Source organism: Hyla sarda, unplaced genomic scaffold (assembly GCF_029499605.1).
Source record: "Hyla sarda isolate aHylSar1 unplaced genomic scaffold, aHylSar1.hap1 scaffold_68, whole genome shotgun sequence".
NCBI lineage: Eukaryota > Metazoa > Chordata > Amphibia > Anura > Hylidae > Hyla > Hyla sarda.
In genome coordinates this window covers 658,522-675,725 of record NW_026610697.1, presented here as the reverse complement: position 1 = coordinate 675,725, position 17,204 = coordinate 658,522, and the positions used below count along the sequence as shown (strand labels likewise).

The window sequence follows — 17,204 nt, the reverse complement described above, 5'->3', positions numbered from 1 at the left end:
CCATCACCCCCATCCTCCGCACCATCACCCCCATCCTCCGCACCATCACCCCCATTCTCCTCACCATCACCCCCATCCTCCGCACCATCACCCCATCCTCCGCACCATCACCCCCATCCTCCGCACCATCACCCCCATCCTCCGCACCATCACCCCCATCCTCCGCACCATCACCCCCATCCTCCGCACCATCACCCCCATGGCTCACCCCCATCCTCCGCACCATCACCCCCATCCTCCGCACCATCACCCCCATCCTCCGCACCATCACCCCCATCCTCCGCACCATCACCCCCATCCTCCGCACCATCACCCCCATCCTCCGCACCATCACCCCATCCTCCGCACCATCACCCCCATCCTCCGCACCATCCTCCCCACCATCACCCCCATCCTCCCCACCATCACCCCCATCCTCCCCACCATCACCCCCATCCTCCGCACCATCACCCCCATCCTCCGCACCATCACCCCCATCCTCCGCACCATCACCCCCATCCTCCGCACCATCACCCCCATCCTCCGCACCATCACCCCCATCCTCCGCACCATCACCCCCATCCTCCGCACCATCACCCCCATTCTCCTCACCATCACCCCCATCCTCCTCACCATCACCCCCATCCTCCGCACCATCACCCCCATCCTCCGCACCATCACCCCCATCCTCCGCACCATCACCCCCATCCTCCGCACCATCACCCCCATCCTCCGCACCATCACCCCCATCCTCCGCACCATCACCCCCATCCTCCGCACCATCACCCCCATCCTCCCCACCATCACCCCCATCCTCCGCACCATCACCCCATCCTCCGCACCATCACCCCCATCCTCCGCACCATCACCCCCATCCTCCGCACCATCACCCCCATGGCTCACCCCTCACCTTCTCTTATTGGAGCTCCTGGGGCAGGTGAAGGCTGATCCGGAGAGCTGCTCGGCGTAGAGGCCGTACGGACACACCTGGGGGTTATTCTGAAGGGCAGGAGGAGGTCAGTACTGCAGATTTGTTCCATGTTTTGCCCATTTTCAGGACCTCTGCTTGCTGTCAGCGAATTGGCTCAGCCATTATATAAATCCAGAGGCAGCTGTGAGAGCATGACCAGTCACATAGTAATTGTTCCCATTCACTGACAGCAAGCAGAGGACGTTACATTCTATAATGACATCTCTGCATCTGACCATTCTATATGATGAGTTTAGGAGACTGACCTGCCCCTCGGGTAAGGAGCCCGGGCACCGGGGGTCTTCAGAGGAGAATTCATTGCCAAATCCAGGCATGTACTGCAAACAGAGACAGAGGAGGCGTCAGAGACAGAGTAGACATCAGAGACAGAGGAGGCGTCAGAGACAGAGGAGGCATCAGAGACAGAGGAGACGTCAGAGACTGAGGAGGCGTCAGAGACAGAGGAGGCGTCAGAGACAGAGGAGGCGTCAGAGACAGAGGAGACGTCAGAGACAGAGGAGACGTCAGAGACTGAGGAGACGTCAGAGACAGAGGAGGCGTCAGAGACAGAGGAGGCGTCAGAGACAGAGGAGACGTCAGAGACAGAGGAGGCGTCAGAGACAGAGGAGACGTCAGAGACAGAGGAGACGTCAGAGACAGAGGAGACGTCAGAGACTGAGGAGGCGTCAGAGAGGAGGAGACGTCAGAGACAGAGGAGACGTCAGAGACAGAGGAGACGTCAGAGACTGAGGAGACGTCAGAGACAGAGGAGGCGTCAGAGACAGAGGAGACGTCAGAGACAGAGGAGACGTCAGAGACTGAGGAGACGTCAGAGACAGAGGAGGCGTCAGAGACAGAGGAGGCGTCAGAGACAGAGGAGGCGTCAGAGACAGAGGAGGCGTCAGAGACAGAGGAGACGTCAGAGACAGAGGAGACGTCAGAGACAGAGGAGACGTCAGAGACTGAGGAGGCGTCAGAGAGGAGGAGACGTCAGAGACTGAGGAGACGTCAGAGACTGAGGAGACGTCAGAGACAGAGGAGACGTCAGAGACAGAGGAGGCGTCAGAGACAGAGGAGGCGTCAGAGAAAGAGGAGGCGTCAGAGACAGAGGAGACGTCAGAGACAGAGGAGTGGTCAGGGACAGAGGAGACGTCAGGGACAGAGGAGACGTCAGAGACAGAGGAGACGTCAGAGACTGAGGAGACGTCAGAGACTGAGGAGACGTCAGAGACAGAGGAGACGTCAGAGACTGAGGAGACGTCAGAGACAGAGGAGGCGTCAGAGACAGAGGAGACATCTGAGAAAGAGGAGACGTCAGAGACAGAGGAGTCGTCAGGGACAGAGGAGACGTCAGAGACAGAGGAGATGTCAGAGAAGAGATGTCAGAGACAGAGGAGACGTCAGAGACAGAGGAGACGTCAGAGACAGAGGAGATGTCAGAGACAGAGGAGGCATCAGAGACAGAGGAGGCGTCAGACACAGGAGATGTCAGAGACAGAGGAGACATCAGAGACAGAGGAGATGTCAGAGAGGAGATGTCAGAGACAGAGGAGGCATCAGAGACAGAGGAGACATCAGAGACAGAGGAGGCGTCAGAGACAGAGGAGACATCAGAGACAGAGGAGATGTCAGAGAGGAGATGTCAGAGACAGAGGAGGCATCAGAGACAGAGGAGATGTCATAGACATAGGAGATGTCAGAGACAGAGGAGACGTCAGTGACAGAGGAGACATCAGAGACAGAGGAGACGTCAGAGACAGAGGAGATGTCAGAGACAGAGGAGATGTCAGAGGAGGCGTCAGAGACAGAGGAGGCGTCAGAGACAGAGGAGGCGTCAGAGACAGAGGAGATGTCAGAGACAGAGGAGATGTCAGAGAGGAGATGTCAGAGACAGAGGAGACATCAGAGACAGAGGAGACGTCAGTGACAGAGGAGACATCAGAGAGGAGGAGATGTCAGAGACAGAAGAGATGTCAGAGGAGGCGTCAGAGACAGAGGAGGCGTCAGAGACAGAGGAGGCTTCAGAGACAGAGGAGGCTTCCGAGACAGAGGAGATGTCAGAGACAGAGGAGATGTCAGAGACAGAGGAGATGTCAGAGACAGAGGAGACGTCAGTGACAGAGGAGACATCAGAGAGGAGGAGATGTCAGAGACAGAGGAGATGTCAGAGAAGGCGTCAGAGACAGAGGAGGCGTCAGAGACAGAGGAGGCTTCAGAGACAGAGGAGGCGTCAGGGACAGAGGAGACGTCAGAGACAGAGGAGGCGTCAGAGACAGAGGAGACATCAGAGACAGAGGAGACGTCAGAGACAGAGGAGACGTCAGAGACTGAGGAGGCGTCAGAGAGGAGGAGACGTCAGAGACAGAGGAGACGTCAGAGACTGAGGAGACGTCAGAGACTGAGGAGACGTCAGAGACAGAGGAGACGTCAGAGACAGAGGAGATGTCAGAGACAGAGGAGGCGTCAGAGAAAGAGGAGGCGTCAGAGACAGAGGAGACGTCAGAGACAGAGGAGTGGTCAGGGACAGAGGAGACGTCAGAGACAGAGGAGACGTCAGAGACAGAGGAGACGTCAGAGACTGAGGAGACGTCAGAGACTGAGGAGACGTCAGAGACAGAGGAGGCGTCAGAGACAGAGGAGACATCTGAGAAAGAGGAGACGTCAGAGACAGAGGAGTCGTCAGGGACAGAGGAGACGTCAGAGACAGAGGAGATGTCAGAGAAGAGATGTCAGAGACAGAGGAGACGTCAGAGACAGAGGAGATGTCAGAGACAGAGGAGATGTCAGAGACAGAGGAGGCGTCAGAGACAGAGGAGGCGTCAGACACAGGAGATGTCAGAGACAGAGGAGACATCAGAGACAGAGGAGATGTCAGAGAGGAGATGTCAGAGACAGAGGAGGCATCAGAGACAGAGGAGGCGTCAGAGACAGAGGAGACATCAGAGACAGAAGAGATGTCAGAGAGGAGATGTCAGAGACAGAGGAGACATCAGAGACAGAGGAGATGTCAGAGAGGAGATGTCAGAGACAGAGGAGGCATCAGAGACAGAGGAGGCGTCAGAGACAGAGGAGACATTAGAGACAGAGGAGATGTCAGAGAGGAGATGTCAGAGACAGAGGAGGCATCAGAGACAGAGGAGATGTCAGAGACATAGGAGATGTCAGAGACAGAGGAGACGTCAGTGACAGAGGAGACATCAGAGACAGAGGAGACGTCAGAGACAGAGGAGATGTCAGAGACAGAGGAGATGTCAGAGGAGGCGGCAGAGACAGAGGAGGCGTCAGAGACAGAGGAGGCTTCAGAGACAGAGGAGATGTCAGAGACAGAGGAGACGTCAGAGACAGAGGAGGCGTCAGAGACAGAGGAGGCGTCAGAGACAGAGGAGACGTCAGAGACAGAGGAGACGTCAGAGACAGAGGAGACGTCAGAGACTGAGGAGACGTCAGAGACAGAGGAGGCGTCAGAGACAGAGGAGACGTCAGAGACAGAGGAGACGTCAGAGACAGAGGAGGCGTCAGAGACAGAGGAGGCGTCAGAGACAGAGGAGACGTCAGAGACAGAGGAGACGTCAGAGACTGAGGAGGCGTCAGAGACAGAGGAGGCGTCAGAGACAGAGGAGGCTTCAGAGACAGAGGAGGCGTCAGAGACAGAGGAGGCGTCAGAGACAGAGGAGACGTCAGAGACAGAGGAGACGTCAGAGACAGAGGAGACGTCAGAGACAGAGGAGACGTCAGAGACTGAGGAGGCGTCAGAGAGGAGGAGACGTCAGAGACAGAGGAGACGTCAGAGACAGAGGAGACGTCAGAGACTGAGGAGACGTCAGAGACAGAGGAGACGTCAGAGACAGAGGAGACGTCAGAGACAGAGGAGGCGTCAGAGAAAGAGGAGGCGTCAGAGACAGAGGAGACGTCAGAGACAGAGGAGTGGTCAGGGACAGAGGAGACGTCAGAGACAGAGGAGACGTCAGAGACAGAGGAGACGTCAGAGACTGAGGAGACGTCAGAGACAGAGGAGACGTCAGAGACTGAGGAGACGTCAGAGACAGAGGAGGCGTCAGAGACAGAGGAGACATCTGAGAAAGAGGAGACGTCAGAGACAGAGGAGTCGTCAGGGACAGAGGAGACGTCAGAGACAGAGGAGATGTCAGAGAAGAGATGTCAGAGACAGAGGAGACGTCAGAGACAGAGGAGATGTCAGAGACAGAGGAGATGTCAGAGACAGAGGAGGCGTCAGAGACAGAGGAGGCGTCAGACACAGGAGATGTCAGAGACAGAGGAGACATCAGAGACAGAGGAGATGTCAGAGAGGAGATGTCAGAGACAGAGGAGGCATCAGAGACAGAGGAGACATCAGAGACAGAGGAGGCGTCAGAGACAGAGGAGACATCAGAGACAGAGGAGATGTCAGAGAGGAGATGTCAGAGACAGAGGAGGCATCAGAGACAGAGGAGATGTCAGAGACATAGGAGATGTCAGAGACAGAGGAGACGTCAGTGACAGAGGAGACATCAGAGACAGAGGAGACGTCAGAGACAGAGGAGATGTCAGAGACAGAGGAGATGTCAGAGGAGGCGTCAGAGACAGAGGAGGCGTCAGAGACAGAGGAGGCTTCAGAGACAGAGGAGATGTCAGAGACAGAGGAGATGTCAGAGAGGAGATGTCAGAGACAGAGGAGACATCAGAGACAGAGGAGATGTCAGAGACAGAGGAGACGTCAGTGACAGAGGAGACATCAGAGAGGAGGAGATGTCAGAGACAGAAGAGATGTCAGAGGAGGCGTCAGAGACAGAGGAGGCGTCAGAGACAGAGGAGGCTTCAGAGACAGAGGAGGCTTCTGAGACAGAGGAGATGTCAGAGACAGAGGAGATGTCAGAGACATAGGAGACGTCAGTGACAGAGGAGACATCAGAGAGGAGGAGATGTCAGAGACAGAGGAGATGTCAGAGAAGGCGTCAGAGACAGAGGAGGAGTCAGAGACAGAGGAGGCTTCAGAGACAGAGGAGATGTCAGAGACAGAGGAGATGTCAGAGAGGAGATGTCAGAGACAGAGGAGACATCAGAGACAGAGGAGATGTCAGAGACAGAGGAGGCGTCAGAGACAGAGGAGACGTCAGAGACAGAGGAGACGTCAGAGACAGAGGAGGCGTCAGAGACAGAGGAGGCGTCAGAGACAGAGGAGACGTCAGAGACAGAGGAGACGTCAGAGACTGAGGAGGCGTCAGAGACAGAGGAGGCGTCAGAGACAGAGGAGGCTTCAGAGACAGAGGAGGCGTCAGAGACAGAGGAGGCGTCAGAGACAGAGGAGACGTCAGAGACAGAGGAGACGTCAGAGACAGAGGAGACGTCAGAGACAGAGGAGACGTCAGAGACTGAGGAGGCGTCAGAGAGGAGGAGACGTCAGAGACAGAGGAGACGTCAGAGACAGAGGAGACGTCAGAGACAGAGGAGACGTCAGAGACAGAGGAGACGTCAGAGACAGAGGAGGCGTCAGAGAAAGAGGAGGCGTCAGAGACAGAGGAGACGTCAGAGACAGAGGAGTGGTCAGGGACAGAGGAGACGTCAGAGACAGAGGAGACGTCAGAGACAGAGGAGACGTCAGAGACTGAGGAGACGTCAGAGACAGAGGAGACGTCAGAGACTGAGGAGACGTCAGAGACTGAGGAGACGTCAGAGACAGAGGAGGCGTCAGAGACAGAGGAGACATCTGAGAAAGAGGAGACGTCAGAGACAGAGGAGTCGTCAGGGACAGAGGAGACGTCAGAGACAGAGGAGATGTCAGAGAAGAGATGTCAGAGACAGAGGAGACGTCAGAGACAGAGGAGATGTCAGAGACAGAGGAGATGTCAGAGACAGAGGAGGCGTCAGAGACAGAGGAGGCGTCAGACACAGGAGATGTCAGAGACAGAGGAGACATCAGAGACAGAGGAGATGTCAGAGAGGAGATGTCAGAGACAGAGGAGGCATCAGAGACAGAGGAGACATCAGAGACAGAGGAGGCGTCAGAGACAGAGGAGACATCAGAGACAGAGGAGATGTCAGAGAGGAGATGTCAGAGACAGAGGAGGCATCAGAGACAGAGGAGATGTCAGAGACATAGGAGATGTCAGAGACAGAGGAGACGTCAGTGACAGAGGAGACATCAGAGACAGAGGAGACGTCAGAGACAGAGGAGATGTCAGAGACAGAGGAGATGTCAGAGGAGGCGTCAGAGACAGAGGAGGCGTCAGAGACAGAGGAGGCTTCAGAGACAGAGGAGATGTCAGAGACAGAGGAGATGTCAGAGAGGAGATGTCAGAGACAGAGGAGACATCAGAGACAGAGGAGATGTCAGAGACAGAGGAGACGTCAGTGACAGAGGAGACATCAGAGAGGAGGAGATGTCAGAGACAGAAGAGATGTCAGAGGAGGCGTCAGAGACAGAGGAGGCGTCAGAGACAGAGGAGGCTTCAGAGACAGAGGAGGCTTCTGAGACAGAGGAGATGTCAGAGACAGAGGAGATGTCAGAGACATAGGAGACGTCAGTGACAGAGGAGACATCAGAGAGGAGGAGATGTCAGAGACAGAGGAGATGTCAGAGAAGGCGTCAGAGACAGAGGAGGAGTCAGAGACAGAGGAGGCTTCAGAGACAGAGGAGATGTCAGAGACAGAGGAGATGTCAGAGAGGAGATGTCAGAGACAGAGGAGACATCAGAGACAGAGGAGATGTCAGAGACAGAGGAGACATCAGAGAGGAGGAGATGTCAGAGACCTAGGAGATGTCAGAGAGGAGGAGACATCAGAGAGGAGGAGATGTCAGAGACAGAGGAGATGTCAGAGACAGAGGAGATGTCAGAGACAGAGGAGGGATCAGAGACAGAGGAGGCATCAGAGACAGAGGAGGCATCAGAGACAGATGAGGCATCAGAGACAGAGGAGGCATCAGAGACAGATGAGGCATCAGAGACAGAGGAGATGTCAGAGACAGAGATGTCAGAGAGGAGGAGATGTCAGAGACAGAGGAGGCATCAGAGACAGAGGAGATGTCAGAGACAGAGGAGATGTCAGAGTGGAGGAGATGTCAGAGACAGAGGAGGCGTCAGAGACAGGTTGATATGGCTGATAACAGGGAGCAGCAGATTGTATTCACCTGCACAGTTACATGATAACTTTGTGTAGAAACAACTTTTTTTCCATTTCCAACTTTCTAAAAACGAAGCATTTTCCTAATCTTCTTTTATTAAGATGTGAAATAAATGTTTAAAAACATGGCCACTAGGGGTCTCTGTCTCTTTGATTTTGAAAACAAATCCTGGTATCTAGGGCTCTTTGGTCCTGACAACGAAGAAAAGGACCAAAATCCAGAAAGGTGGGGGGGGGTTCTCCCCTCTGCTCACTCAGTGCACTGTATAATCCAGCGAGAACCTGAGACCCAGACACGATGCAGACGGCTGCAGCCTCTTCAGATGAGAAGTATTCACATGTACAGTGACAAGCAATACAAGGTGCTAAACTATTATGTTTATAAAGGTTTCTCTTTGGTCCTTTTATGAACTTTTTTCTTGTGTATTTGCATTATATAGGTTCCATATGGCTGCTTTAGGGTTATAAAAAGACTGCACTTTGGTTACAAAGCTGTGAACATATAAAAATCTTTATTTTTTTTTGCACAAAATGTAGGTTTTTCTCTGTCCTTGCACCACATAGTTTCACATGGCTGCATTAGAGTTATATAGAGCATGCACAGCTGCATTAGAGTTATATAGAGCATGCATGGCTGCATTAGAGTTATATAGCACATGCATGGCTGCATTAGAGTTATATAGAGCATGCATTGCTGCATTAGTTATATACAGCATGCATGGCTGCATTAGCGGTATATGCAGCATGCATTGCTGCATTAGAGTTCTATAGAGCATGCATAGCTGCATTAGAGTTCTATAGAGCATGCATGGCTGCATTAGGGTTATATAGAACATGCATGGCTGCATTAGAGTTATATAGAGCATGCATGGCTGCATTAGTTATATACAGCATGCATGGCTGCATTAGAGTTATATAGAGCATGCATTGCTGCATTAGTTATATACAGCATGCATGGCTGCATTAGCGGTATATACAGCATGCATTGCTGCATTAGAGTTCTATAGAGCATGCATAGCTGCATTAGAGTTCTATAGAGCATGCATGGCTGCATTAGGGCTATATAGAACATGCATGGCTGCATTAGAGTTATATAGAGCATGCATGGCTGCATTAGTTATATACAGCATGCATGGCTGCATTAGCGGTATATACAGCATGCATGGCTGCATTAGAGTTCTATAGAGCATGCATAGCTGCATTAGAGTTATATAGAGCATGCATGGCTGCATTAGAGTTCTATAGAGCATGCATGGCTGCATTAGAGTTATATAGAGCATGCATGGCTGCATTAGAGTTATATAGAACATGCATAGCTGCATTAGAGTTATATAGAGCATGCATAGCTGCATTAGAGTTATATAGAGCATGCATTTAGGCAGAAAGTGTAAAAATGGTTGTGCAGACCTCATGAGAGGGAGAGGAGGGCAAAGAGAAGGGAGGGGAGGAGTTCATCATACTCCAGAGGAAACTCCCCCAGCCCATTTTACATTTTCTTACTAATGACAGTAACGCTTTAATGTGAAATCTGCTGCAGATACAATAAGTGTGAACAGATCCTTATAGAAGATACAATGTAGCACAATGGGTGGATCTATTATCTACAGGGGGAGGATACATATAAAGAGGGGGAAGGCCTATATAGGATAAATAAAAAGGAAGGGGCTATAGGGAGGCCATGTGCTCTAAAATGGTGGGAGGGGCTATAAGTGCTCATGTGGCTTTAGAATGGTGGGAGGAGCTATAGGAGGGTCATGTGGCTCTAGAATAATGGGAGAAGCCATAAGGGCTCATGTGGTTCTAGAATGGTGGAAGGGGCCATAAGGCTTATGTGGCTCTAGACTGCGGATCCACGTGATGGCCACTTTGCAGGCTTTGGGATGAGCTCGGTGGTTCCTGGGGAGGCAGTAGTGGCAGATAGAGGCTGTGATTGGTTGTTCTAGGTGGGGCCCCTAAGTGGGAGAGGACAGCACTATCAGGGGGCCTCACATGTGGGGGGCTCTGTGTGCAAGAGAAGAGATCTGTCCTGAGGGTCCATGGGAGGGTGGCAGCATGACAGGTGGGCACAATTACCCCCCATATAGGGCAGAAGGGTGGTGGGTTGGGGCAGCAGGTTGCTCAGGGGTTAGCATTGTAGCGCTGAGTTCACATCCCACCAAGGACAATATCTGCAGTGAGTCTGTATGTTCTCTCCGTGTTCATGTGGTTTCCTCCCACAGCCCAAACCATACTGATAGGTGAATTATATTGTGAGCCCCAATGTGCGCGTACAGCGCTGCGGAATCTGTGTGCGCTATAAAAATGAAGGATTAGTATTATTATCCCAAGTGGGGCCCCTTGTACTATTGGATTCCGTTCTTCTGGATCCGGACACATTGTAACCAGCGCTGTCAGGACCGTCTGCCAGATAAAGCTGCTGAGTCACAATGTGTCAGGATCCGGAACATCTGGGAAATGTTACTGAAACGGCAGGAGAAGAGCCCGTATATACTGGGGAAAATAGATTATATTCACCTGTCCTACAGTCACCTCTCCTCTCCTGACATGGCTAATAACAGAGAACAATAGATTATATTCACCTGTCCTACAGTCACCTCTCCTGACATGGCTGATAACAGATAACAATAGCTATATTCACCTGTCCTACAGTCACCTCTCCTCTCCTGACATGGCTGATAACAGAGAACAATAGATTGTATTCACCTGTCCTACAGTCACCTCTCCCCTCCCCCCTCCTGACAGGGCTGATAACAGAGAACAATAGATTATATTCACCTGTCCTACAGTCACCTCTCCCCTCCTGACAGGGCTGATAACAGAGAACAATACATATATTCACCTGTCCTACAGTCACCTCTCCTCTCCTGACATGGCTGATAACAGAGAACAATAGATATATTCATCTGTCCTACAGTCACCTCTCCCCTCCTGACATGGCTGATAACAGAGAACAATAGATTATATTCACCTGTCCTACAGTCACCTCTCCCCTCCTGACATGACTGATAACAGATAACAATAGATTATATTCACCTGTCCTACAGTCACCTCTCCCCTCCTGACATGGCTGATAACAGAGAACAATAGATATATTCACCTGTCCTACAGTCACCTCTCCCCTCCTGACATGACTGATAACAGAGAACAATAGATATATTCACCTGTCCTACAGTCACCTCTCCCCTCCTGACATGGCTGATAACAGAGAACAATAGATATATTCACCTGTCCTACAGTCACCTCTCCTCTCCTGACATGGCTGATAACAGAGAACAATAGATATATTCTCCTGTCCTACAGTCACCTCTCCCCTCCTGACATGGCTGATAACAGAGAACAATAGATATATTCACCTGTCCTACAGTCACCTCTCCTCTCCTGACATGGCTGATAACAGAGAACAATAGATTATATTCACCTGTCCTACAGTCACCTCTCCCCTCCTGACATGGCTGATAACAGAGAACAATAGATATATTCACCTGTCCTACAGTCACCTCTCCCCTCCTGACATGGCTGATAATAGAGAACAATAGATTATATTCACCTGTCCTACAGTCACCTCTCCTCTCCTGACATGGCTGATAATAGAGAACAATAGATTATATTCACCTGTCCTACAGTCACCTCTCCTCTCCTGACATGGCTGATAACAGAGAACAATAGATTGTATTCACCTGTCCTACAGTCACCTCTCCCCTCCTGACATGGCTGATAACAGAGAACAATAGATTGTATTCACCTGTCCTACAGTCATCTCTCCCCTCCTGACATGGCTGATAACAGAGAACAATAGATTATATTCACCTGTCCTACAGTCACCTCTCCTCTCCTCTCCTGACATGGCTGATAACAGAGAAGAATAGATTATATTCACCTGTCCTACAGTCACCTCTCCTCTCCTGACATGGCTGATAACAGAGAAAAATAGATATATTCACCTGTCCTACAGTCACCTCTCCTCTCCTGACATGGCTGATAACAGAGAACAATAGATATATTCACCTGTCCTACAGTCACCTCTCCTCTCCTGACATGGCTGATAACAGAGAACAATAGATTATATTCACCTGTCCTACAGTCACCTCTCCTCTCCTGACATGACTGATAACAGAGAACAATAGATTGTATTCACCTGTCCTACAGTCATCTCTCCTCTCCTGACATGGCTGATAATAGAGAACAATAGATTATATTCACCTGTCCTACAGTCACCTCTCCTCTCCTGACATGACTGATAACAGAGAACAATAGATTGTATTCACCTGTCCTACAGTCATCTCTCCTCTCCTGACATGGCTGATAATAGAGAACAATAGATTATATTCACCTGTCCTACAGTCACCTCTCCTCTCCTGACATGACTGATAACAGAGAACAATAGATATATTCACCTGTCCTACAGTCACCTCTCCTCTCCTGACATGGCTGATAACAGAGAACAATAGATTATATTCACCTGTCCTACAGTCACCTCTCCTCTCCTGACATGGCTGATAACAGAGAACAATAGATATATTCACCTGTCCTACAGTCACCTCTCCCCTCCTGACATGGCTGATAACAGAGAACAATAGATTATATTCACCTGTACTACAGTCACCTCTCCCCTCCTGACATGGCTGATAACAGAGAACAATAGATATATTCACCTGTCCTACAGTCACCTCTCCTCTCCTGACATGGCTGATAACAGAGAACAATAGATTATATTCACCTGTCCTATAGTCACCTCTCCTCTCCTGACATGGCTGATAACAGAGAACAATAGATATATTCACCTGTCCTACAGTCACCTCTCCCCTCCTGACATGGCTGATAACAGAGAACAATAGATATATTCACCTGTCCTACAGTCACCTCTCCTCTCCTGACATGGCTGATAACAGAGAACAATAGATTGTATTCACCTGTCCTACAGTCATCTCTCCTCTCCTGACATGGCTGATAACAGGGAGCATTAGATATATTCACCTGTCCTACAGTCACCTCTCCCCTCCTGACATGGCTGATAACAGAACAATAGATTGTATTCACCTGTCCTACAGTCATCTCTCCTCTCCTGACATGGCTGATAATAGAGAACAATAGATTATATTCACCTGTCCTACAGTCACCTCTCCTCTCCTGACATGGCTGATAACAGAGAACAATAGATATATTCACCTGTCCTACAGTCACCTCTCCCCTCCTGACATGGCTGATAATAGAGAACAATAGATATATTCACCTGTCCTACAGTCACCTCTTCCCTCCTGACATGGCTGATAATAGAGAACAATAGATTATATTCACCTGTCCTACAGTCACCTCTCCTCTCCTGACATGGCTGATAACAGAGAACAATAGATTATATTCACCTGTCCTACAGTCACCTCTCCTCTCCTGACATGGCTGATAACAGAGAACAATAGATATATTCACCTGTCCTACAGTCACCTCTCCCCTCCTGACATGGCTGATAACAGAGAACAATAGATATATTCACCTGTCCTACAGTCACCTCTCCTCTCCTGACATGGCTGATAACAGAGAACAATAGATTATATTCACCTGTCCTACAGTCACCTCTCCCTCCTGACATGGCTGATAACAGAGAACAATAGATTATATTCACCTGTCCTACAGTCACCTCTCTCCTCCTGACATGGCTGATAACAGAGAACAATAGATTATATTCACCTGTCCTACAGTCACCTCTCCCCTCCTGACATGGCTGATAACAGAGAACAATAGATATATTCACCTGTCCTACAGTCACCTCTCCTCTCCTGACATGGCTGATAACAGAGAACAATAGATATATTCACCTGTCCTACAGTCACCTCTCCTCTCCTGACATGGCTGATAACAGAGAACAATAGATTATATTCACCTGTCCTACAGTCACCTCTCCCCTCCTGACATGGCTGATAACAGAGAACAATAGATATATTCACCTGTCCTACAGTCACCTCTCCTCTCCTGACATGGCTGATAACAGAGAACAATAGATATATTCACCTGTCCTACAGTCACCTCTCCTCTCCTGACATGGCTGATAACAGAGAACAATAGATATATTCACCTGTCCCACAGTCACCTCTCCCCTCCTGACATGGCTGATAACAGAGAACAATAGATATATTCACCTGTCCTACAGTCACCTCTCCTCTCCTGACATGGCTGATAACAGAGAACAATACATTGTGTTAACTTGCTATTTCCAGCGTCCTGTCCCTTTAATGCCCCCCCTGTGGCTGCTCCTCTGTGTCTGGCAGCAGTGACATTTTTGCGTCAGTCACATTAGGCGCCATGAAATATTCAGCAGCGTCCTGACCTCCCCGCAGGGTAATCCCGTAACACTGGTGACCTTTCCGTACTGCGCCCACGGATAGGCTGGAGCCGGTGCTGGTGATCCGGGGGCCGCTGGGACATGTCACTTATCTATTAATGGCGCGGAGCTGGGGGTGGTCGCTCTCCTGCCGCTCGCTGTAATTAATCCGCTAATTATCGCTGTTTGTATTTACAGATGAGATGACAAAGGGTTAACCCCTGCAGAGACGACCCATAGATGGCAGCGAGTCTGCGGCAGATGCTCCGGGGTGAGGAGGACATCGCTGCAGTCTGACCGCGTTCACCGCGATAAATAATGTGTGAACACAGTCTAATAGACATAGAGGTTGCAGAGTGTAAGCTGTAGACTGTTTACCCTCTAATGTGATGCCAGAGCTGAGCACAGCAGCTGCATCCCCCTCCTCCCTCTCACTGATACACAGACAGCAGCTGCATCCCCTCCTCCCTCTCACTGATACACAGACAGCAGCTGCATCCCCCTCCTCCCTCTCACTGATACACAGACAGCAGCTGCATCCCCCTCCTCCCTCTCACTGATACAGACAGCAGCTGCATCCCCCTCCTCCCTCTCACTGATACACAGACAGCAGCTGCATCCCCTCCTCCCTCTCACTGATACACAGACAGCAGCTGCATCCCCTCCTCCCTCTCACTGATACACAGACAGCAGCTGCATCCCCTCCTCCCTCTCACTGATACAGACAGCAGCTGCATCCCCCTCCTCCCTCTCACTGATACAGACTGCAGCTGCATCCCCCTCCTCCCTCTCACTGACAACACAGACAGCAGCTGCATCCCCCTCCTCCCTCTCACTGATACACAGACAGCAGCTGCATCCCCCTCCTCCCTCTCACTGATACACAGACAGCAGCTGCATCCCCCTCCTCCCTCTCACTGATACAGACAGCAGCTGCATCCCCTCCTCCCTCTCACTGATACACAGACAGCAGCTGCATCCCCTCCTCCCTCTCACTGATACACAGACAGCAGCTGCATCCCCTCCTCCCTCTCACTGATACAGACAGCAGCTGCATCCCCCTCCTCCCTCTCACTGATACAGACTGCAGCTGCATCCCCCTCCTCCCTCTCACTGACAACACAGACAGCAGCTGCATCCCCCTCCTCCCTCTCACTGACAACACAGACAGCAGCTGCATCCCCCTCCTCCCTCTCACTGACACACAGACAGCAGCTGCATCCCCCTCCTCCCTCTCACTAACACACAGACAGCAGCTGCATCCCCCTCCTCCCTCTCACTGATATACAGACAGCAGCTGCATCCCCCTTCTCCCTCTCACTGACACACAGACAGCAGCTGCATCCCCCCTCCCTCTCACTGACACACAGACAGCAGCTGCATCCCCCTCCTCCCTCTCACTGACAACACAGACAGCAGCTGCATCCCCCTCCTCCCTCTCACTAACACACAGACAGCAGCTGCATCCCCCTCCTCCCTCTCACTGATATACAGACAGCAGCTGCATCCCCCTTCTCCCTCTCACTGACACACAGACAGCAGCTGCATCCCCCTCCTCCCTCTCACTGATATACAGACAGCAGCTGCATCCCCCTTCTCCCTCTCACTGACACACAGACAGCAGCTGCATCCCCCCTCCCTCTCACTAACACACAGACAGCAGCTGCATCCCCCTTCTCCCTCTCACTAACACACAGACAGCAGCTGCATCCCCCCTCCCTCTCACTGACACACAGACAGCAGCTGCATCCCCCTCCTCCCTCTCACTGACACACAGACAGCAGCTGCATCCCCCTCCTCCCTCTCACTGACAACACAGACAGCAGCTGCATCCCCCTCCTCACTCTCACTGACACACAGACAGCAGCTGCATCCCCCTCCTCCCTCTCACTAACACACAGACAGCAGCAGCATCCCCCTCCTCCCTCTCACTGACATACAGACAGCAGCTGCATCCTCCCTCTCACTGATACAGACAGCAGCTGCATCCCCCTCCTCCCTCTCACTGATACACAGACAGCGGCTGCACCCCCTCCTCCTTCACTGACACACAGACAGCAGCTGCATCCCCCTCCTCCCTCTCACTGATACAGACAGCAGCTGCATCCCCCTCCTCCCTCTCACTGATACAGACAGCAGCTGCATCCCCTCCTCCCTCTCACTGATACAGACAGCAGCTGCATCCCCCTCCTACCTCTCACTAAGACAGAGAGCAGCTGCATCCCCCCTCCTACCTCTCACTGACACACACACACAGACAGCAGCTGCATCCCCCTCCTCCCTCTCACTGACATAGAAACATAGAATGTGTTGGGAGATAACCATTTGTCCCATCTAGTCTGCCCAATAATCTGAATTTTATCAATAGTCCCTGGTCCTATCTTATATGAAGGATAGCCTTATATCTATCTCTATCTTATATGAAGGATAGCCTTATACCTAGCTAATATGAAGGATAGCCTTATACCTATCCCTATGTTATATGAAGGATAGCCTTATATCTATCTCTATCTTATATGAAGGATAGTCTTATACCTATCTCTATCTTATATGAAGGATAGCCTTATACCTATCCCTATCTTATATGAAGGATATCCTTATACCTATCTCTATCTTATATGAAGGATAGCCTTATACCTAGCTAATATGAAGGATATCCTTATACCTATCTCTATCTTATATGAAGGATAGCCTTATACCTATCCCTATCTTATATGAAGGATAGCCTTATATCTATCTCTATCTTATATGAAGGATAGTCTTATACCTATCTCTATCTTATATGAAGGATAGCCTTATACCTATCTCTATCTTATATGAAGG

The 17,204-nt window shown here is 51.0% G+C and overlaps 1 protein-coding gene across 3 annotated transcripts in view; it reads right to left on the bottom strand.

Annotated features, from left to right (window-relative positions):
• The window catches only part of HGD (homogentisate 1,2-dioxygenase), a 67,571-nt gene that overhangs the window by 12,018 nt on the left and 38,349 nt on the right, over positions 1–17,204 (bottom strand). For 2 of the 3 annotated variants that reach the window (XM_056554345.1, XM_056554344.1), the window contains exons 2-3: positions 1,216–1,287; positions 890–978 (exon numbers count right to left, since the gene is read on the bottom strand). In XM_056554345.1, coding sequence (XP_056410320.1) covers positions 890–978; positions 1,216–1,287 — 161 coding nt within the window. Of the gene's footprint in view, positions 1–889; positions 979–1,215; positions 1,288–8,075; positions 8,491–17,204 lie in introns of those variants that run through there. The other variant, XM_056554346.1, reaches the window with a different exon arrangement.